The sequence below is a fragment of the Halichoeres trimaculatus genome, unplaced genomic scaffold, assembly GCF_033239565.1.
Source record: "Halichoeres trimaculatus isolate MK-OKI-2021-1 unplaced genomic scaffold, fHalTri1.1 fHalTri1_scaffold_2, whole genome shotgun sequence".
NCBI lineage: Eukaryota > Metazoa > Chordata > Actinopteri > Labriformes > Labridae > Halichoeres > Halichoeres trimaculatus.
The window spans coordinates 34,425,642-34,449,867 of record NW_027437180.1 but is presented as its reverse complement, the minus strand read 5'-3'; the positions used below and the strand labels follow the sequence as shown (position 1 = coordinate 34,449,867).

The 24,226-nt window shown below is 39.4% G+C and overlaps 1 protein-coding gene across 2 annotated transcripts in view; it reads left to right on the top strand.

The window, feature by feature from the left end:
- Positions 1 to 24,226, top strand: part of usp43a (ubiquitin specific peptidase 43a) — a 225,343-nt gene that overhangs the window by 183,863 nt on the left and 17,254 nt on the right. For both annotated transcript variants that reach the window (XM_074689798.1, XM_074689791.1), the window contains exons 13-14: positions 11,547 to 11,796; positions 14,987 to 15,145. In XM_074689798.1, the coding sequence (XP_074545899.1) occupies positions 11,547 to 11,796; positions 14,987 to 15,145 (409 nt within the window). The remainder of the gene's footprint in view (positions 1 to 11,546; positions 11,797 to 14,986; positions 15,146 to 24,226) is intronic.

Sequence of the window (24,226 nt, the reverse complement as noted above, 5' to 3'; positions counted from 1 at the left end):
GCAGTGTTTTCACATCAGAGATATTTTCCAAACTAGTGAAAGCGAGAAATGAAACAGTGATCCCCGAATGTCCAGGAAGAGAAAAGCTGACGCAGATGAAGGCTGTTTCAAGAAAGATGGGAAGGCGCAGGGTTCTGATCCCACAGTGGCCTTTTAGGGGAGCCCTTTTTTTTTTACCATGTGCACCAAAGCTTTTTAACTCACATGTATGCGCACATTTTATTACCCATATTTGGCCAATAACAGGTTTACAGAGAAAAAAAAAATCCACTACAGCAATTGCCTAATACTGTATTAAAAATTTCATATAGGCACCATAGCAGCAATCCAAAAAGTGTCAGGGAATTTTTCTGTTGAATTCTCAAGTTCCTAAATTCACAGTAACTTCATATTACAGTGTGATAAATCAAATCTTTTGACAACGTGCAGCATGGAGAGAAGATCTCTGCAAAGGTTCCTCTGCAGTTAGAAAAAATGTTTTGGCTCATTATCAGATTCTAAGCACTAAAAATACAACAGGACATCGCGATGCAACTTATTGCACCAAATCATGTCAACTGTTCAGATCAATGTGGCAGTGGCAGCTTTCCTGGCTCCCAAATCTCTAAATTGCCCCCTTATTTAAGTTTTACACAAATAAAGCAGCAGGTTAGACTTAAACAGCTGGTCTAATTCCCCACAAAGGTATTTAGTAAGTTAATTCACCAGTGCAAATGTAGCCTCCGCTCAGAAGCTGTAGCGTACTGTAACGTCACACACAACAAATAGCGCTATCCGTGGTACTGAAACAAGCTCCGATATCAACTGGGGCTCATTAAAAATTAATTCCATCTCAGTTCAGAAACAGGCACGTTACAAATCCAAAAATGTTCAGAGCTCCCCCCTAAATGTGTCAGGTAACGCTTTCAGGGGAGACTCCCCTTTGCCCCCCCATGATTCGAACCCTGGGAAGGCGAATACATGTTTATGCTTCAGGGAGAAAAAACAGTATGTCTTATTAGGGCTGGGCGATTATGGTAAAAATAAGAATCCTGATTATTTTAAGTAATATTGAAATCACAATTAATATACACAATTATTCATTTATTCAAAAACTTCAGTACTGATTTAAACACAACTTTAAAAAACCAGCAAGTGGCACATACAGTATTATTGATACACATAAGTCACACACACTTGCTGTGGCTGCACATGGAACACAGAAGAGCTATGAAGCACAGGAACTTGCATTTTTCTTTGATTATATTGTTTTTATGATTGTCAGATGGCAAAATTGAAATCACGATTAAAATCCGATTAATTGTCCAGCCCTATGTCTTATGTGTTATGAATCCATGGTGGTTGTCAAAGAGAACAATCTACGTTGGCATTTTGACATCAAACAACTTTAGCTAAGTATGCTAAAGTGACCTTTCAAGAAAAACAACGAATGGAGCAAGATTTAAAATACAAACTGTAATCACAGCAGGATGTGCTCAAGAAAGCCACGACTAAAAACAACAAGGCAGTGACAGCTAGCTTTACTGTGACTGAAGAAATTACCCTCGCTGCAAAGTCTTACATTTAGCTACATTTTATACTGTCTTACAGTTATATCTGTCCCTTTGAGGGCAAATATTATACTGCTGTGGCCCTCAGTGAAAATAAGTTTGCACTGTTGACATCAGTTGTAATTTGTCACACACTGACTAAGAAAATAGCCACTTATCACATAACTCAATAAAGCAGGCACATCCAAACTCAGGCCCCAAGGTCCATTTCATACTGCCCCCAGCTTTCATTTAAAAGTGTTTTCATTATGTCACTGAAAATAATCATATTATAAATTATGTAAACGTTAATGTTTTCTGTCAAGGTCGCCAACAAAACCAAAGTATATCTAGTAATGTCTCACTAATCTACATTTAGACTGCATGTAGTTTACATGTATAAAGCTATGAAATTATTGAGAATGCAGGATAATATTGGCACTGAAAATGTTGTTTGCAGGTCAAAATAGTCGGAAGATGAAAAACAATCATGATAAAATCGAGATCTTGATCCTGCCAGAAAAAAAAACTTGATGTATCACCCCCTAATAGAGAACATTTTCCTTGGTTAGATGAGTAGGAGCTGATGTTTATGCAGCACGTAACACAACAGAAAACGGACCACTTATCATCAGGTATCAGGAGACACCTGAGGGACAGGTGAGGTTTGATTTTATCAGTCTGTAATGATGGGACAAGTATGTTTGAACAGACTTAGGGGCAGATTTTTTAAAGAAATCACTAAAAGAAAAAGTCAACAAAAGCATTTATGTGTTACTTTAACAGTTAATAAATAAATCAGACAGCTGCTGGCTCTTGGTCCTTTTCACAAAATCAAAAAGTTTGGAAATTGCTGCAATAAAGGATGATACAATAAAGCAAGATAAATAACTAACCGGGAGATAAAATCAACTCAATATTCTTACCAGTCTGTACGATTGTTCTTTGTGCTCTGAATCTCTGTGAGCTGTCATGCACAAAAGGTCACAAAATAGGGAGAAAACGTCGATCCAGGAATAAAAGTCTCTCCCTTTGTTTTTTTAGTTTACCCAAACACAAAGCAATTTCAAAGTCTGGGAAAGAGGAAACTCTTTATTTTTGAGCATGAAAATAATTTCAAACTGGTTAAAGTAATATATGTCTGGTTGTTATCCTAGAACGAATGCTACCTCAAAAAGTACAAAGCAATTTGTGATGGCACATCCTGTGTGTGAATGAGTCAAAAAAGAAACAGGTCTGTGATGCAAAGTAGCAGACAGAGAGGCGAACACCACTGGAGTGTTCTTGATGCCCCTTTATTTCATCATTTTACGTATCAGGAGAAGCTCACGTCTGTATTTGTGTCACATTGAAGTTGCACACATCAGCTACACCCTGTCGCTGTTACAAGTGAGAGCTGATGAGATGTTGAGCCAAGAAATGTTCAGTCCATAAACCTGCTGCTGTAGAAAATGAAAGTACTAGTTCCAAGCTGCCAAGTGGAGTCATGTTGAGCCAATATCTTACGGTGTTTTGATATCTGTGTGTATAAGCAGCAGATATGATGTGGAAAGTTGGCATACTGAGATGTTAACCTTTGCTTCCAGTGGGTCCAGCTTTAAACTTGCTGTGCTGGAAACTTGAGGAAGGAACACTTATTTTGCATTTTCACCATTTCACTACATTCAAACTCAGACTTTGTCTTATAGAGGCCTCACTGAGTGGGAGGCTTTAATGCAATGTGCTGCTGTTTTGGAGGTTTTTGGTAAAATAAGGATTGTGTGGAGTATCCACTGCAGAGATACCTTTGGCAGGAATTAGTGTTTTTGTAGGATTAAGATGGCGGAAGTCAAAAAAGTATTACTTTAAGATAAAATAAAAACAAAATCTTTTTTAAGGTACAGAGTGGAAGATTACAATACAAGAAATAAACAAAAGATCTTCTATTATTGCACTCATTATTAAAAATAGTGAAGTATAAAGAATTATTACACCAAAACAAATGTTACTTTCAAAACAAACTTTCAAAAAAACTTGTTTTTTTTAAGCAGAACAGTTTAATGGAACAATTGAAAAAAACTAAGGAACATTTTTTCCTTGGTGCACTTCTGTTTTTTCTTGAACAAAGTGAAAAATTCTTACTTGAGAAGAAATAAAAAACAAAAACCTTTTTTTTGGGTGGAGACTTAAAGGGGACATATCATGCTGATCCCTGACTTAATACTTACATATAAAATAATAAAGTTGAAAACAAGACCTTACACCCCCTGAATTTTCAAAAAATGAGATATTGTATTTTTTCTGATATCTTAGAACGAGATTTGATGCCTCTGAAAATAGGTCATTGACATTTGGCCGCGAGATTTCGACCGTCGTGACAACACGAGGATCCTTTCTTTTTATTGGAGTAATCTGATAAAGCAGCTCCTCCTCTGTGATGTCAGTTAGTCACACAACCGCCACCGAGGGATACACCCACCAAGAGCCAAGTAGAAACGTATAAACTATACATGTTACAGTCAGTGGTGTGCGGTCAGGGGAGGCAGTGCCTCCCCTAGGCTAACAAGAAAAAAAAAATATTTTTTTTTTATAAAATTTTTTTTTTTTCAGTTGTTCGTATACAATTTGTCATAATTAATAGATAAAAAAGTAAATTGCTGATTTGTCAATAAGAGGGAGGCTAACAGAGGGGGCAGACAGAGTTTCGCGCTGGCTTCATGCTTGTAATGTGCGTTGGAGGCAGAGACTCCGAGAGAGAGAGAGAGACCGTTTACTTGAAATCACGTTTTGCAGGTTCGCGCATGCGCACTAAGGTCTCATGCTGATTAACATGGGCATCGATGAGGCACAGCGCTTCTCTGCCTCTGCAGGTTGAAATACCGCACCCTCTTTGAGGTCTCGCGATAGTGTGTTAGTGCAGACGTTTGATAGAGTATACCGGAGGTGCCTTGCCTGTGTGCTTGTGTTGTTGAGTTATTTTTGTTCGTATTTTGCTCTTGCTCCTGTGATGTAAATCCTGTAGAAATGCAGGTGAACGTATGTTTCGGGTTTTACTTGGCATTTTGTCTCGTTAACTCCGGGACTTAAGTCCGTCTCCGAAATGTAGATGGGAAAGCTGATTAACATTTATTTACTTTGCTCGTTGCTGGCAACCGGTGTCTAGGAGTCTGGACCAAAGTGAGGGAAAAGACTAAAGAGGAGGAAAAAAAGGTGCATCTTGTGCACAACCGCACATTTATTGAAGAAACAAAGACCAAAATAATGTACTCCCGCCCCACACACACACATGCATGTACTCAGACCGTCTCTCCTTCTGCTATGTCACACGCGCGCACGTGCGCGCACACACACACACACACACACACACACACACACACACACACACACACAACCACACACACACACACACACACACACACACAGCACAGACTGTCACCGTGTTAAAGGGGCAGGGCTGGCCAGTAACAGTTTGTATTAGCAAATGTGAGCAGTGCACCATATATATAACACACACAGAAATTTCAACTTAAGCTGGCTGCCTGCCTCCCTCGTCATGGACCTCACCGCACGTTACTGGTTCCAGTACCGGTTTGACTCACCACACTGAAGCGTCCTGAGATGATCTGTGTCGAGGTGGATTTTCTTCCTCCTGAGCTGCAGAACCGTCCGGGTCTGACTCAGGGTCCAATACAAAAGGATGTATCCTACACTCTGCCATTTTATTAGTGCTAACAATGCCTTACGGTGAAGTTTTGGCAAACAGCAAACTCGCTCAGTCTGCTCCATTCAATGTGGCGATTTTTGTAAATATTGCCATGCTGCAAAAACCGCCCCCTGGCTCTACCCCCTCCGCCCCTCTGATAGAACTGACCAATCAGAGCACAAAGGGCTGTGACGTTGTGAGGTTACTGGAGGTCATTCTCGAAACAGAGCGTTTCAACAAGATCTTCAGAATGGCCTAAAATGAGGATATTGAGTGACTTAGTGACTTGTACTGAGGGCAGAAATGCTTTACAGCTCCATCCTACAATCAACCAATCAATTTGTCTTTATTTGTACTTTATTTGTACTTTATTTGTTATTATGTTTACATAATAAAAGTTATCGCAAGACACTTTCCAAAAACATCAACGGGTCTAGACCCATTAATGTTAATAGAATTTTATTAGCAGCATTTAGCAAGTTACAATGGTGAGGAAAAGCTTCCCTTTAATGGGCAGAAACCTCAGACGATCGAATCCAGCATAGAACTGCAACATGTAAATGACTACTCAAATATTTGAAAATCATTGCCTATCCCTACTATCCACTGCCCTTCTCCATCAGATTAAGGCTTGGACGACACGTATATGTTTTTTTTGTTGTTGTTTTAACCAGATATCTTTATCCTGGTTAAAAAAAAATCTCTGTCCACACCACAGAAATAACTCTGTCCATACAAAGAGGCAAAAACTGAAAACAATCCCCTCTGAAGCCTGCAATGCCATGCCTGGCCAGTAAGTGGCAGGTTAGCAAAATGTGGAAACCACAGAAGAAGAACGTCACGAGCATGGGCAGTCAAAAACAGGAAGAAGCAGTTAACAAAGTAAGAAAAAAAGTAAGTGAAACAAAAACCCCAAAACATCACATTCATTGAAGAGCTATAATGAGGGCAAAAGGTGCAAAGAATACAGATATAGTGCGGTAAATGTCAGCCATAGTTCTTATTGTTGGCAACTGTTGTTACAGTGACTTGTTGCTAGGCGCTTGACATCATCGCGCCAACACCAGCTCCTTTTAACACCGCTACACGGATCCACTCAACCGGATATTTTTACATTTCTTCACTTTTTTAGCCGCTTTAAGAAATCTCTGTTTATGTGTTTGAGAGGCCAAATTGGACAGAAAAGTGTGCATTTAGGAATATATCCATATTCCTGTGGTCCAGGTCTAAAGGGATAGAAAGCCTAAAAATAACTCAAAAAAAATAAATAACTAAATTGACACTTCGAAAATTATTCTAGCCTCACTGGCCTCTGAGTCTCTTTGGATGGAAGGTGTTTGGGATGCCAGTTTTATAGAGGAAATGATTTGCTGCAAAGCCACAGTGTTAATCCAATTGTAATTAAACCCATATTAAGTCAGCGGCCTTTTGGCTCCAATATTCTGGATGGTGTCACACTTATCATAACTGTTATCCCAGCAGAGCTTGTTGTTGTGTGATTGCCTTATCAACATCTGTCCAAATATTAAAAAACAAGTTGAAGGATATGCTCTTTTATTAATAATATTATTATACTGGTAGACTAATGGGTTTACATTGAAGGAGGTGCAGATCAAAAGCAAATGCAGGACACACTCCTTCCCTGAAGGAAATGAAAAAAACAGAAATCCTTTAAACAACTGTCCATCAATGTAAGTCTATACGCATGGTCACCCTGTTTTGAGGTCTATATGGATGTATACGTAGTCAACCATCCATAGATACTGTTTATAAAAGTGGGACTACACATCTGTATCCCCATGAATTATTTAAGACCTGTGTTTGCCACAGCATCCTGCGAACAAGTCACCTTTAGAACTTCTATCAGGATGAGCTTCATTTTACTGCAACTTTCAGGAAAAAGACTTGCTCTAACGTTGCCTACCTTTCCTGGAAATGCATTAGTCTTCATCTGATGCTACTGGAGTATGAATATACATAGGCGGGAGAAAAACGCGGGATGAATAAGTATCATGTCTTGTGGATCCACTAATGGATTTCATGAAAAGACGTACATTTCAAGTGCAGGTCACTGTGCTGCCTCCTCGGTGAAGTGGATCGACTAAGTGTTCACTGCTTTGCTTTGAATGCAGCTGTTACTTTTCCTTTCATTACTTCAGTTTACAGAGGAAAAGTCTCCCTGAGCAACAACAAATTCTACACAGGAGGCTTTTTCAGGCTGGGAAAGTGGTAAAATAAGAACTGAAATACAAGCAATTTCCCCTTGGGGATCAGGAAAGTATTTCTAATTCGAAAATGCAACAAAGAGATTGCTGTCATTGCACTGTCATGTTCGTCATATCCGCTCAAGGTCTACTCAAAATGTGGCTGTCCTTTAGGATGAATTTAGCACATTCGTGTTAGGGTGGCCCTGATGTTTAGTCTGCTTTATCGGATCTTTTTTACCTAGATTGACCTGCAAAACGACTAAATTTCATGACTAGTGTGAGCAACTCTTATCACTGCCTATGTCTGCAGTGTGCAAGATCATCAAAAGTACAAGCATCTTTTTTTGTAATAGATTTAATAAAGATGCAGTGGTCATTTAACTTTGGGACTAGAGTGATAAGGGAAAAGGAGTCTAAAGCCCAGTTTCCACCAAGCGGTTCAGTTCAGTTCATCTCGGTACAGGACACATTTTGTGGCTTTTCCATTTACAAATCCCTGGACAGATCCCCAAATAACCAAGACAAGCCATCCCTCTATTTGGACCCTCCCGCTTGGGTGCCAGACTAGACAAACAGACAGATGGATCCAATCCCAGAAGGTGGAGCTACAACACAGCAATCCGCTGATCTGTCTAAAGAATCGTCACTTACCATTTGACGGTGGCTGTATTTCTCCTTGCGGCACACAGTCCTCTATGAAAAAAATCTTGATTGCGCTTTGTAACAAAGGGCCACATGCTAATCACAAAGAAGGCAAAATACTGGATGTCTTCCATCGTTGCTGTTTTTTTACTGGATTCATTAGCAGGGTGCATTGTGTTATGCTTGGGTGTCACACTATTTTATAAGTGGCAAGGCTATTGTGTGGGCACAATTGGCTGTGGGAAACACAAACAGGATCAGGCTTAACCCATCCAACCCGTACTGATCCAAACTGGACTGTTTCACTTCCTCACTTTCTTTTGATGGTTGCTTCTGAGGGTGCCCTACTGACCTTACATTTTGTTAAGTGTGGCTGAAAGTGTAATAGCAACCTTTTTTGAGTTTTGAGAACCATGGTTATGCAAAAGGATGTTTGACCTCTCCTGTGAAACACTTTTTAAGTTCAAATAAATTAGTGTAAGAAAATGAAAGGCCCTTAGGGTCGTCAGCCTGCCTGTGAGTCATATGCAGTGGGAGTTTTTCACAGTTGTCTTGGGAGGCCTGGCTTCCCAATAAAATATGAAATATATATATAAATAGGCCAGACCAATATATATATATTATGTTTTTGTCATTTCCTTGTTGTCAAAATAAGAAAACTTCTGCTGTAGTGGAGCATGAGGTGCAAAACAGAACCCTGCTTGTCAAGCATCTTTGTGTCTTGTGCCTTCAGCCCTGTCTGTCAATTCAGTGGCCAGCATAACCTTGCCTTCTTTGAAGAGAAAACCAGCCCGTATCAGCCACAACCAAGCGGCAACCTCTGGCCTAAGAATATGAGACAATGCTGAAGTGCTAAAATCTGCTGTTTCTGGAGTGAGGCTGGCTCCAGAAGTACCAGAAGTCACATACACACCAAGCCAAAAAAAGCAATTTTCATAACAGAAATTAACCTATTTACAGCCTGGTTCAAAAACGTCTTCTGTCTGAATCATTAATTTTACTATCGGCACATACTGTACAGGAAGGTCAATTTTTTTCTAACCCAGCAGTTCAGAGGATATTAAGATCCCAAGCACACCCAATCAGAGGCACAGTTTAGGATAATGTGACCGGCAGGCACCCTATACCTGTATGCTGAGCCCTTGCCACTCCCAATATGGCTGCAATAGCCGATCTGCTTCAAAATCCGTTCCAGAATCAGACGGGTGACGTCGGTGAGACTATTTCCATGTTTTATACAGTCTATGTCCAGAACGTACAAAGTTTTCTTGTTGTGACTTTTTAAATAGGGATGCACTGATCCAACTTTTCTGGTTCTGATACCGAAACCTGAGCTTTGGGTATTGATCGATAGCGTTCTGATACCAGTGTTGAATAATAACCTGCATGCCTTACTGTGGGATAAACTGGTAATGCTCTGAGTAAAAGGCAAAAAAAACGAGTATTTAGAATTACTGAAGTAAATATTTATTTAAACTTGTTTTTAAACTTAAATATTTAAGTGTTTACCAGCATTTTGGTAAAAACAATGCTTCAGAACGTACATAAATTCTATTCAATTGTAAACTTCATATCCTATAGACTGGAAATGTAGCAAAAAAAGAAAGTGCATCAAAAGTAACATTTTAAATCAAGTAGCCAAGAACGCCGGTAAAAAAAAAGGCTTAGAGCTGGTTGCCGGGATCAGCCCCTTTCCCGCTGATACTGATCCAGCTTAGTGGGGCACTGATACACCGATACCTGTTGCTATGGTGTCAGTGCTGCCCTAGTTTTAAACAGTAGTGCTACGCAACTGTTGATAAATACCTTACCTTGTCAAGTTGTATCCAAGTATCGCCAACAATTCCAGACAAAGGTGCAATCCACTTCAAACAGATGGTCAACACAGCCCCTTTAATGCTCACCCTCACTCACAGCCACTTACAAACAACCATCTGTAGTGTCCACAGTCAACGTATTAGCATCCCTGTTTAGTCCCTGACAACATCAACACACAATTCTGCTGCAGTGGGTCTGTGTTGCATTGCTAACTAGATAGATAAAAAGATATTTTGGTATTTCTGGAAGTCATGTTGATCTTATGTTGCATTGACCATCCTTCAACTAATTTTTGACTCCGGTCTAAATTTCTCTATTAGAGAAATTAATTTTAGGGGCTCGCTCCCTTCTCATTAACAGATTAAATCATTGAATTAATCGTTTTTTTCAGCTGTTTTTTGTCAAGTTTGAGAAATTTGCTTTGAGGGTATGATGTGCTAGAAAATGTGTTAAATTGAACAATTTGTATCTTCTTAAATGGCATTTTGCCTGCAGTCTTAGTGTTTCTCTGCAATTTCCACATTTTATAAGACTGTGCAAGTACTTCTTTGAAATTCATTTCTTAATCTTTCTTCCCATCCATCTTCAGTCTTAGGAGTATTTGGGACTTGAGGCACGAGGCAGTATATAACTTATCAGTAGAGGCAGTAATAGCATGGGTTGGTTCACTGAGCTCTCATCCTTTTTTGAATCACACGGTCATTGCTTTTCAATTAGGGCCCATCAGAATTTCTGTGCACATACCTGGCCCACGGCTCTGCTCGCCTCAGCCAAGTCTGGAAAACCAGACAGTCCAGCTTGTATTGAAAACCCTTATCACATCTGCCTCTGTCATAAGAAGTACACTAGCTATACAAAACTGGCATCTTATACAGCACTTCTGACCTTTCGCTTTGAGCAAGGTGACAGAAAAAAGTAGAGAAAACATGTTTGTAGCCACGTTTGGGTTCAGCCATGTATCCTCTATCTGCACCTGGCTTCATTGGCACAACTCTGCTACCCCTGACTGATCATGGCACCCACCCAAGCAGTCTCCCTTTTTCCAACCCAAGCAATCACTTTCAGGCACTCTCCGGCGTAGTCACATCCCAAGCGATACCCCCCTCTGACCCATGTGATTGCACTTGAGCTTTGTGTGGCACCCCCATTCAGTCACTGACTCTGAACCTGTGCCAAGGTCCAGCTTTGCTCAAGAGGCCACTGATTAGCATACAAACTTTCTAGGGTTGCAAACTTTAATTGCACTGTGCTGAGAGCTGCTGCTGAACTCCTCATCAAGCAAGCAACTGAGTCTAATCCCCCCCCATTAAAAACAGGGATACAAAAGAGAAAAGAAGGCTGTTTTTTTAATCCTTTCTTCATTAAAAGTTAAATCCTGTTGTGAGGGTGCAAACAGGGTGATGGTCACATTTTCAGAAATGCTTTAACTCAAAGGAACTATTATAGATGGTTTCTTACTCCAGTGGTCGATTTGGTGTTTGGTTTTTGTATGAAAATGCTTTAATTTATCAATCCTTAATTTGGATTTTATTAGATGTCCCTCATCTGAGAGTTACCAAAAACCAGTATTTTTTAATTTCATTTCTATCAGCTTCACTTTTCAAATTTTTCATTCAAATGTTTTTTTGTTATGCATGGACCGCAAATGACCAAAAATCATCCCGACAGGTTGGTGAGAGGAGGAACAAGCTGTCAACCCTGGTGCGCTTCCCCCTCACTGGCTTGGACATGGCCCCCCATGTGGTCAAGAGGAGCCAGAGTATGAAGAACGTGAGCTCAGGGGCCTGGCCCTTGTCCTGGAAGCAGCCTTCGAACCAACACCACCAGCCTGCTGACATGACCCTTCCTCACGACTATCTCTACGACCTCTACGCTGTGTGCAACCATCACGGAGGAATGCACGGAGGACATTACACAGGTACGGCATCGAGGGATGTTTTACCTCCAACATAGTAAATCAGTTATTAGTGGTTTTATTTATTTCAGTGCAAGTTTCAGACAATCAAACCTATTAAAACTTAGTTTTGAAAAAAAGTACTTGTAATGAATCATAATAGAGCTTAAGGAAAAGCTTTAAAACAGTTTAACTTCTACATACCATTCAAGATGCAACTTTCGATATCCTCATGCCAATACCTTGGTTTTATAATCAACCAATGTTATCTAAGGTGTCAAGATTTTTGCATTAGGTTTTTTTTTTCTTCTTACGGCATAAACTAAATGTCAGAGATCTAAAAAGTGTATCAACTATAGAATAAATAACGTCTTAAAATTTGTTTTCAAAGCATAAAAAGACATTGTCATCGTCATAATTTCCCAACACTTTTCCGGGACTGGATCGCCGGGGCAGCAGTGCCATCAGCGAAGACCAATGGCCCTTGACCCCAGCCACTTCCACCAGCTCCTCTGAGGGGATACCAAGGTGTTCCCAGGCCAGACGAGAGATATAATCTCTCCACTGTGTCCGGGGTCTACCTCGGGTTTTCCTCCCAGTTGGACGAGCCCGAAACACCTCCCCGGGGAGGCGCCTAGGAGGCATCCTGGCCAGATGGCCCCTCTCTCTTTTTTTCACCACAAAAGACACATACGATGTTTATATTGAGTGCTTAGGCACATGTAGTCTACTGGAGTGGACATGTCTGAAAAATAATCAGAAGAAAGTCACATTTTTTGTTCCATAAAAGATTAGACCACTTAAGAAAAGAACTTTGACACAGGCTTTTGTGATTCATGCATCAATGAGTTGATATGAGATTGAGTGTTACGTTTTGGCGACCTAGGGCTTTTTTCTCCTTTGTAAAGCAAAACGAAATGTGCTTTTCAGCCTTGTCTAAGTGAGAAATTAAACTCAACATATTGCAAATTGATTTATTTCTTGCTCATAAAAATCAGATATGTAGCTTCTCAGAATTATTAGAACATAATAATAATAGAAAAAATATGTTTATAGCACCTTTCAAAATGCAGTTACAAAGTGCTTCAAACCAAAAGTAAAAATGCATCAGCAACAGAGTGTGCAATAAACCATTATGTCTCCTTATCCATCAAAAGAAAAACCCTCGAACTTCAGAAATGTCCATCATGGCTCCTCCACCATGACTCACTCTGAAGTAGCTGATGGAAACTCTGAAACCTTTCATCAACTGTTTAAGACGCACCTGTGCTATGGAGAGCTGTGCTTGGGACATTTTCCTGCCTGGTATTAATTAAAGATCAGAGAACTTAATGTTACAGTGCTGGATGATCCATTGTGAGTCAGACCTGGGTTAGAAACAGACGAGCTAGTGGAACAAAGATCTGTCTGTGAACTTCTACCCAAGTGAAAAATACCTTTGATAAACAACAATATCCAAGGAGGCAATCAGGCACTCTGTCCTGCAAATCTGTATCATGATGTTCTAAACAATGATGTTTTTAACAGGGAAGTGATTATTTCAAAAATAAAAATACTGAATTAAGATCTGGTCATAGCAGTCTGTTTGGAGATCCCTGATAAATTCAGAATGAATTTGTTTTTCAGACCGCATTGTACAACAGCGCCATGTGCTCACTTTCCCAAACAGCTGAAATTTAGACATTTTTTGTTGATGCTTAAACCCAAGGATATGTTAGAGGAGAGATTGAGAAATATATCTTATACTGCTTTCAATGGACTGAATAAGAGATATTTCCTTTGCTTGTTTTCTTTTTTATATTCCAGCCCTGAGCTCACAAAGGATTTAAGGTGGAATCTTTACCAGCCAAGGACTCATTTATATTGTTTTTTACTTATGTTTCTCACTCATTTCTTTTTCCAAAGGGGCCATGCATCATGTCATGGCACACTGTCAAAAGCTATACATCTCAAATTTGATCTGCAATGACCTCAAGATGTTGGCAAACTAAAATCTTTTGTCTCAGTTTTACCATACGAGCTACCTATTAAATTGTTCCTGAGTGATATCAATACAATGATAAAAAGAATGGCATTGAGACTTGTATATAGAGGAGGATTTTTATACCACTGTTGTTAAAGCAAGGTTCACCTCACCTCTTACTCACACATTGGAACAATGAGACAGAATTACAATTAGCCAGCCATAAAATGGAAAACATTATCTCAGTCTAACACACATTCAAGCTTTTCATACCAGTGAACTGTGCGCTGAACTAAATGGAAAATAATATGACCTTTTGCCAAGTTCAGGTAACTTTCCATTTATTAACTGTCATATATTTTTTTTAACCTTGGTTAGATATTGTGTGATGGATTAGGTTCTTGGAGGATATGGACCCTTACACTGTTTGGAAACAGCTTCCTTTAATTGTAATTTATTAAGTTTTCATTTATTCTTTACTATATGCATTGAGTCTTAAGTGTTGTGTATGAGAATAACTAAAAGTTGGCTACAAACCATTTTTTTTCATTAACTACACATAGTAAAAACTGGTTCGAGGTTTTTGTCAGTTAAATTTGATTTATTTCAAGGAAAACCCAAGGCTGGTGTTTTAGTGTAAAGTGAGACCCTGTTCTGCTGGACAATTTTAATGCCTGGTTCCTGACATTGAAATAACTCATGTTTATGCAGGTTTCTGTCTGAGTGCTTGTTTTTCTGACAAGTTTAATCACAACTAGTAATTTCATTTCCAAAAGAGCAGATGTGACTTCATGACTCACTGCTCTATAGCAAGTGTGGCCTCTAGTTGTTGTTTGTTACACCAGATTATTAAAGCAGAGTTGGAATGACACAAGACAAGAAAAATAAACACTATAATGAGAGTCATTCGACTTCCCAGAGTTCATCAGACCCACACAAGAAGCTGTCCTGCTTCAGACTCCAACCACTCAACCTTTGATGACTGATGAGGGATCAGTGCGTGTTTTGTCGTGTCTGTTCATGCATTGGTTGAACCAAATGTTGTCCACATACAAATGTTTAGTTTTAGTTTTTGCTTTTAATGCTCCATGATTCACTTCGTATCATTTTCCAATGAGAACAATCTGATAATTTAATGTCTGCCATATCTTTGAATTTGATTTTGCTACGTTAGCTCATTTTTAAATATGATTACAGTTTAAGCACTCATGATTTCATTGTTTATCATTGTGGTCATTTTCTTTCCCACAGCTTACTGTAGGAACTCAGTGGATGGGCAGTGGTACAGCTACGATGACAGCAGTGTAGATTTGGTGCCAGATGAGGAAGTTTGTACCAGAGGGGCGTATATCCTTTTCTACCAGAGACGCAACATCATCCCTCAGTGGTCTGCCAGCTGCTCCGTCAGAGGTGAGCTAAACGACAAGTTTATGTACCTACTAGTGCTGTCAGGCGATTCAAAAAATTAATCTAATAAATCACATTTTAACCTCATATCTGCTTAAGGTCCCCAAATAAAGAATTTAAATTCTAAAACATTACAGAATTTTAGTGCATGACCAATCAAATGAATGAAATACATGAAGAGGAGAAGATTTCTAAATCCCTTTTTTTCACCTGGCTAATATCAAAATGTCCACATTCACTGCCATTGACATTGTGCAACTATTAACTGCGGCTATGGAAGTAAATTGTGCTTTTCAGCAGGGGGAGGCAGGGTCTGGCGGAGCTTGTCAATCAAAATCATGCTTGTAAACTAATGTGGATGAGAGTGGTGTGCTCTTTGGATGAGAGCTCAGCATGGATATGAGGAGAAGATGTAAGATGACAGAGACATAGCTAGACGCTGAAAGTCAGAAAAGTTCAGGCAGCTCAGGCTAAAACTGAGGATGTGTGGCTGTAGTTCAGAGAGAAAGAGCGGTGTGGTCGGGAAAAAAGAAGATGGATCATGGAGAGGATCACAGGATGAAGCGCCCGAGACAAATAAAATCACAAAAAGTACGTTTCATGTGGTTTTTGGATTGAAAACAGGAAGAGAGAAATAAAAGAAGAGCTTCCACTTTTCTTAGATAGTTTTGATGTTTACATAGTCAAAGAAAACAATATTATTTTAGTCTTGAACAAGTAGCAACCTCTGGTCTAAGAATCTGAGACAATGCGGAAGTGCTACAATCTGCTATTTCTCCAGTGTCTACTTGAGGCTGGCTCAGGAAGTACCGGAAGTTACAAACAGACCAAACAAAAAAAAAAGCTGTTTTCAAAGCAAAAAAACATTTCCTGCCTGAGAGAGAGGTACATCTCAGGATCACATGATCAACAGGCGCCCTATAGCTTTACTAGAAGCCCTTGCAACTACCAATATAGCCGCTATAGCCGATGTGCTTCAAAATCTGTTCCAGAAACAGACGGGTGACATCGGGGAGACTACATCCATGTTTGACACAGTCTATGGTCTTAAAAGATTGTTCAAGACGCACTGAAAATGGCTGTAAGCCAATGAGTTAATCATGTTGATTTATAACACATTAATTTGTGGTGTAATTAACGCGTCAAAGTGACAAAAGTTGTATACCTTTTGTGTCAGTGGTGACCAAAATAATTTCAACACTTGGCATTTGGAAAGTTGGTGGAAAAATAATCTGGGCATATTTGTAGTACATTCAAAAGTTATTGACTTATGATGCAGGAGGCATGGCGTAATATTAGTGGTGAAGTTCTGAGGAAATACATAAAAACTATGCCAGAGACATGTGCTGCTGCAACTGCTGCAAAAGGTTGAAAAAACAAATAATAAAATGTGAAGTAGATAAAATCAGTCTAACTCACGTCATCTGACATTTGTGCACCTGCATCTTTCATGATCATGATTCAGAGGCAGATAGAGGACAATACTTCCAGATCTGTGTTCTAATAATTTTGGCCACCTCTGTATATTGTATATATCATGTTTGCCTCACTGAGGACTTCCCACATCATGTTCTTTTCCCCACCAGTTCATACTTTGTATTTTTAAGTGTTTCACAATACGTTCTAATGATGCAATGACTTTATACATGTTGTACTCTTCATGCTTTTTGAAAAGACATGTCTGTCAAAGTCTGTCAGTTCTTTTTGCTAAACAAGGAACAGTCAGTACGCCACTGTCATATTTTGCAGCAGTTATTTTACATCGTGTCACAAATGCATTCATACCACCTGAAAGGGAAAGTAAAATCCATTAACCTGACTCAGAAAAAATCAGTAGCAGTTTGTTTAACATTGTGAAAAGCTCTTAGAAGAGAGCAGTCATTTCAATAACTCAATACTGTAAAGTTGGAGCCTGTATGTCCACTTTGTGACACGGTATAGAAATGCAGTGAAAGCCCCTGTGACTCAGGCCACATGTTTCTGCTTGGAGACAATGCGTGCTGCTCCTGGAACCTTGGACTTTATAACTTTCAAAATACAAAGCAAAACTTTTCACCCCCTCTGGGTTCACTGCGGTTACCAAGAAGAATGAATGTCTTTCTGTCACCTTTCTCAGAAATACATATAGAGTTATTTTTATTTGACATCTCTTAACATTTAAGATGTATTAATCTATTGAATAGCTTAAAATGGTTCAAAGTTAAGTGGTGAACTGCCAGAGGTTAAGAAAAAAGAAAAGGTTACCCGAAGCTGGAGAATAACATACATTTCAGAATTATACAGAAAGACCCTTTTTTAAGGAAGAACGATGGAAAGCTGGAGATTGATAAAGCCTTGAATGTTGGTGCTACCAATTCTAACAGGTTTCCCAAGTTGTCTCATTCCTTCAAACCATCTGTGTGTATAAAAGTGGAGCTGGATCACACAGTGGTACCAGACCCACATGAGTGTTATCGAACCATATTATACTGCAGAAAGGTAAGCATGACAAGGAAAAGAAAATAGAAAATTAAAGAGAGACAGAGCCCCACATTAGTTAAAGAAATAGACCTTTCCTGAAGACAAATATGAAAGACCAGAGACGCTCAGAAACGGGGACTGGAAACTCTAACAGAAAGAGGTCTGGCCCGACCCAAAGCTTAACCAGAATCAGAAGACAAGTTTCTGAGAGCCAACAGCTTCAAGCTTCAATCTTCATAGTTTCAAAAAATTTGTTGCATCACAGTCTCAGTTTCAGTTACTGTGAAGAGAAGAGTTAGAGATGTAGCTTTGACAAACTGCAGAAGGAAAGACTTACCTGGGCCATCAAACATCCTCAAGGGACTGCTGAAGGCGTTAAGTTGGTGCTCTAGACTAAAATCCTGGGTGATGAATCAAAGTTTGAAATCTTTGCTTTATCATCCGGGATTTATGTGCACTAAACAACGAATAGATAGATGGTTCCTCTCTGTGTGACATCAAATTTAAACACTGCTTAAGAGCAGAGAAGAAAAAAGTCAGCTTAAAAAAATTGAAGAGCTAGTTTGGTATTGTGTAAATAACATCCTCTTCTGAATCTGCAGGATTTAAGCTTGAATGACAGATGATACAAGTTCATGTAACCCTGAACACCCGCAACCACATAATACAAGTTGTTCTCACCTTTCTCAACAACTAGACATAAAAACCTAAGGACAGGCTTATTGTTCATGTGATCCAGGTTGAATCTAGAGTGATGCTGTGGCTTCCATACACCCACCAGATTGAAAATTATGTCTTTTTTTCTCTTCACAAAGGAAGCTTAACAAGCAAGATGTGACCGACAAAAAGTTTGAAAGAAAATGTTCAAGCCCTTGTATAGAAAGTTGTTGGAGCTTGTACTCTGCCTTCCAATCTATTCAATTGTTTGCTGGTTCCTGTGAATAGAAACAGCTGTAGGAAAAGTGTGTGTGTAGATAGATAGATAGATAGATAGATAGATAGATAGATAGATAGATAGATAGATAGATAGATAGATAGATAGATAGATAGATAGATGGATAGGCGGGTGGACGGAACAGACAGACAGACAGACAGACAGACAGACAGACATTAACTCAAATAATCCACACATGAAAAGAAATCATGCCATTCAGGTCCATAAATAATGATTATGTGGAATTAAGTATGATAACACAGGAAAAAAGTATTGAATACACCTTGGAAAGGCTGTATACTTTGGCAAGGAAATGCACCATACCACCTAAAATCTGTCAGTAATTATTAATTGAACTTTCAATTAGTGCAAACCAACATCAGCTGGGCTAGAGCAAATTGATGGTTCTATAAAAAAGGTTGTTTTTTCACCAAGCAGTTAAATACGACACACCTCATGATGGGTAAATGCAAAGAGCTCTCTGAAGACATTCACAACCTGATTATTACTCAGCATCAGAATGGAACTGGTTACAGACTTATATCAAAGCACCTGAATATTCCAGTCAGCACCGTTGGGGCCATTATTCACAAGAAGAAGCACCACCTTACCATCAACAGGCCACACACAGGAGCTCCTTGCAAGATGTCTGACCAGGGAGTCAGATAATCAGAAGAGTACTCAACGAGCCAAGAACCACCCTGAAAGTGCCCAGAAAGACTTGGAGGCAGCAGGTACAATTGTTACAGAGAAAACAATAGGCAATGCACTCCACCGCCATGGCCTCCAAGGATGCTCAGCCCGCAAGACTCCATTCCTCAAGAAAAGGCATGTTGAAGCTGGTTTAAAGTTTGCGAAACAGCATCTTGACAAGGCTGTAGAATACTTGGAGAATGTTGTCTGGTCAGATGAGACCAAAACTGAACTTTAGGGCTGGCATACTACAGACCATGTTTGGAGGAGAAATGGCACTGCACATCACCCAAAAAACACTACACCAACAGGGAAGTTTGGAGGTGGAATCATCATGGTATGGGGTTGTTTCTCATCTCATGGTATTGGCAAACTTCATATAATTAACGGAGTAATGAATGGAACCATGTATGGGGAAATTCTTGATCTGAATCTGCTGCCATCCACCAGGATGATGAAGATGAGACGTGGCTGGACTTTCCAGCAGGACAACAATCCAAAGCACACGGCAAAGTTGACTCTCAAATGGTTTCAAAAAAGAAAATCAATCTGTGAGAATGGCCTAGTCCATCACCTGACTTCAATCCAATTGAACATTTGTGGAAAGAACTAAAGAAAAGGGTTCACCAGAGGCCACCAAAGAATATTCAAGATTTAAAGACAATCCGTGCAGAGAAATGGGCCAAAATCACACCTGAGCAGTGTGGGCCATTAGTTCAAACATACAAGAAGCTTCTGGAAGCTGTCATTGCAAACAAAAGCTTCTCCCCTAAGTATTAGATGAGTCTCAGTTAGCGTGTTCAATACTTTTTTTTCCTGTGGTATCGCATCGTATCATATAATTATTATTTATGGACCTGAACATTTTGATTTATTTTCATGTGAGGATTATTTGAGTTAATACCAATGAAATTTTGTTTGAATTGCATCTTTAGAAATAAATGTGATGAGAAAAAAGTTGACGCATTCAAAACTTATTTTCCCTACTGTATATAGATATAAAGTGGAAGATGTGGTAGTTTTTTTGTTTTTTTTTTAACTATAAAGCCAATGTACCGTAGTAAAGGTCAGCTAATGTGTGACATAGTTGAATTTCAAAAGGTCAGAGAGTCTTACTCTAAACCTCACACCTTCCTGTTCCTGTGTGGGCACAGGATCCTTTCTTTGACTTCTAAGGTCTTCTCACTAAGTAAGCCACACCACAAGTGTCAGAAAGTCTCTTTTAAAGGTGAGGTTTATTTCACTCGAGAAAAGCTATGAAAAGCTATTTCTACCCCCTGATGATGAAACAACTCTGGTTTGTTTCTGTAACTTTGCACTTAACTTTGTTCCCTTTTTTGGCAAGTAGACGTACAGGTTTAGAGTGATTTATCTTGTACAGATCATTTTTTCTGCCAGTTCAGATGTAATCTTGGTTTCAGCAGTGGGTGTTTTTTTCATCACTCTACAGCTTTCTATAGCCATTGAAGAGCCTGCAACATAGAATTATGATGTGCACCATGTCCTTGTGTTTAATAACTGCGCGTTATTTTTGCAAAAAGAAACAGCCATAGAGATAGCTCTTATCCTCTGAATACATTTTAATTTACCTTAGAAATAAATTAAAAAAAACACCTTGCTTTTAGAGAAAACCTCCACTTAAGAGGCTACAACAGGCAATCACACTGATTAGGAAAAGGAAGGCCTGCTCATTTACCTGTGGTTCAAAGTAAGTTGTACTTGAGAAGCATTTTCTTCAACCTAAAATAGGATTTTGTACTTTTTACATTATCTTTGTTTTTTCACACTGGTAACCTCTTTAACAACTTTATTTGTTTGATGCATTTTTAAATTACTTTGATATATGTGCTACAAGTACAAACTGCACAAAAAGAAACTTGAACAATGTAACAGCAGCAAAACTTTGCACCAGCTTAGCAATTCATGTGTGGAAACAAACTGTTGGATCTGGCTTTGTATAAATTGTATGCATAGTATGCATAGAATCAAGGCCAATCACAGCATTTAAGCAAGTGTAGATAAACATGGTGGCTGAAAACATCATTTTTGGATATGATGCACCTAAACACTTTTTGTTCAGCTGGCCTCACAAAATTTATGACATGGAGGGACACATTAGGTTGTTGAGAGAAATAAAGCTTTGTCATTTGGAAGCATGAAAACTGTTATTATAGAGGGTAAATAAAACCATGTCTGGAAGATTGAGCGTCACACAGTATGGAATAACCCCCTTTTATGTGAAAGATACGCACTCCCAAGAGCTAAAATACACCAGAAGCATCTGCAGTGTGTCTCTGTTTTGTTACAGCAAACGGATCAGATAGGTTTCATTCAAATCAACGTGTCAACTTACACAGGATCTGTGCTGTTGCAGTACGTCTATGTGGCTGGTCTGTCATGTTGCAGGGAAAACGCAGCAATTCTATTTTAGACAGACCTGGAGCTGCGATGTACAAATTCAGTGTCGGGAAGATCGAGCGGGTCAGTGAGACCCAGTGACTTTCAAAATAAAACAAACCATGTCAAAACCGGTTTGTATTAGGGCTGTCACTTAAACGTATTAACAAGATTAATTACACCGAGACATGGGCTCTGTCCTCGGTCCAACCCTTTTCACCATATACATGCTCCCCCTCGGTCGTGTCGTCAGCAGGCATGGAATACAATTCCACTGCTATGCTGACGACACTCAACTCTACTTAAAGGTCACCCCCTCCTCCATCCCCCCATCCTCTGTCACTCAGCTGGACTCCTGCCTGGAGAAGATAAAGGCTTGGATGAGTGAAAATTTCTAACAGTTAAACAGCTCCAAAACAGTGGCCATCCGAATTGGCACTCCATACCAGCTTCATTCCTCAGTCATTACCTCTGTCTCCTTTCTCGGCCAAAACTTTCCCCTCTTTGCCTCAGTCACTAATTTGGGTGTCAGGTTCGACCCGCATCTTAGTTTTAAACATCATATAACCCACATCTGCAAAACTTCCTTCTTCCACCTCCGTAATACTGCCAAACTCCGATCATCTCTCTCCCGTCCCGCTGCAGAGAGTCTTTGGTCGCCTTTGTCACCTCCAGGCTGTATTACTGTGACGCAGTCCTCATCGGGATCCCTGGCAAGAGCCTCCAAAGGCTTCAGTATGTTCAGGACAGCGCTGCCCAGGTCCTGATGAGGGTGTGTAAACATGACCACATCACCCCCATCCTTCGCACTCTGCACTGGCTACCCATTCACTGCCGCATTGAATTTAAAATCCTCCTTCACACCCATCACTGTCTGCACGGTGCTGCCCCCACCTACCTCACTGAACTCCTCCACCCACACATTTCAGAAAAAACCTTTTTAAAAAACCTTTTTATTCCGTATCGCCTTTCCTGATTAATTCTGTTGTTTATAATTATTGCTGACATTTTTTACAGTTTTTTTTATGTTTTTACTGTTTTTATTGTCTTTATTAATGTTTTTATTGTTTTTTTTCCTTCTGAGCACTTTGAGATTTGGCCACAAATGTAAAGTGCATTATGAATAAAATCCATTATTATTATTAAAAGAGACGCTTGACATAAAATTAACGCAAGGTGAACTTATTGGCTGCCAGCCATTTTCAGAGCATCTTGAACTATCTTTCAAGACTCAAATAAAATTGTTTTCTATTTCTATGTAAACACCAACACTACCTAAGAAGAGTGGACTCTCTCTTTTGATGTCTCTTTTTCTGTTTTTCATTCAAAAAACAGACAAAACATACTCTTTTTGATCGTGTTCATCTCGGGCGCTACATCCTTTGATCCTCTCTGTTGTCTTTTCTCATGAGCCCGCCATTCTTTCTCTCTAAACTTCTGCGACTCATCCTCAGTCTGAGCGTGAGCTGCGTGAACTTTTCTGACTTTCAGCTTCTAGATATGTCTCAGTCATCTCAAATCTTCTCCTCATATCCATGCTGACCTCTCATCAGTTTTGTAACAGGGTTCTTGCGGGTCCTTAAAAAGTCTTAAAACGTCTTCATTTAAAATCCGGGTAATTAAGGTCCTAAATTTTCTTAAATTTACCGTGAATTTGCTGTAGATATTAAATTTCCAGACTGTGCGTTTAATGCCGATAACAAAGAACTATGACCTGCCGTAAAACTTCTGATGATGTATTTGTTTAGCTTTGTTTCACTAATTTAATTGCAGTAAATAGGAGAGTTAGCGGTTAACATATGTTATATGGTACGACGGCGTTGTCAGTGACGTAAGCGATGTACCGTCAGCGTTGGTCTGCGTGACTAATGGCATTTGCAGCTGTCAAAGAGAGGGATGCAGACATGGGGAAATGTAAATTCAACCCAAAATGGATGGATTTTTTATTCTTCTGTAGGGTTCTTAAGTGAAATGCAGTTTGTTATTTACCATAATACATTTTTTGTATGTTATGTTTGCTCTTTTCTGCATCACAATCGAAAAAAAATAATGATGGAAAAAAGAGACAACTTCAACTGTGAGTTGTGATTGTGTTTACAGTAAACAAACGGACTTTTTGAATGAAATTTTGGGGTCTTAAATTATATTTGTTTTGGTCTTAAAAATGTCTTACAAAGCATTACATTTGACTTTTTAAATGGTGCAAGAACCCTGTATAATGTCCCAGAATCCAGATTCCTTATTTGGGGACCTAGCAGATATGTGATTAAAATGTGATTAATTAGATCAATTAATTACAAATCTTGTAATTAATTAGATTATTTTTTTTAATCGCCTGACAGCACTAGTCTGTATTTAGCTTGACTACAATGACAAACAGACATAATGAACTGAGCCAGACCAGGAGTCAACAGGTTTGAGGTCTTACAGCCCAACGTGAATGAAGAGAGACTTATCAATGGAGAGAGTAGCACGGGAACTCGCAGCAGGTGTAAGTTGACAAACGCAGTCAAGATGCAGCGCAATGGAGTTGCACTGCAGACGTATCTAGTGTATTTCAGGCGTCACTCCAAGCCTCTTCAAAAGTACACTACTTCATA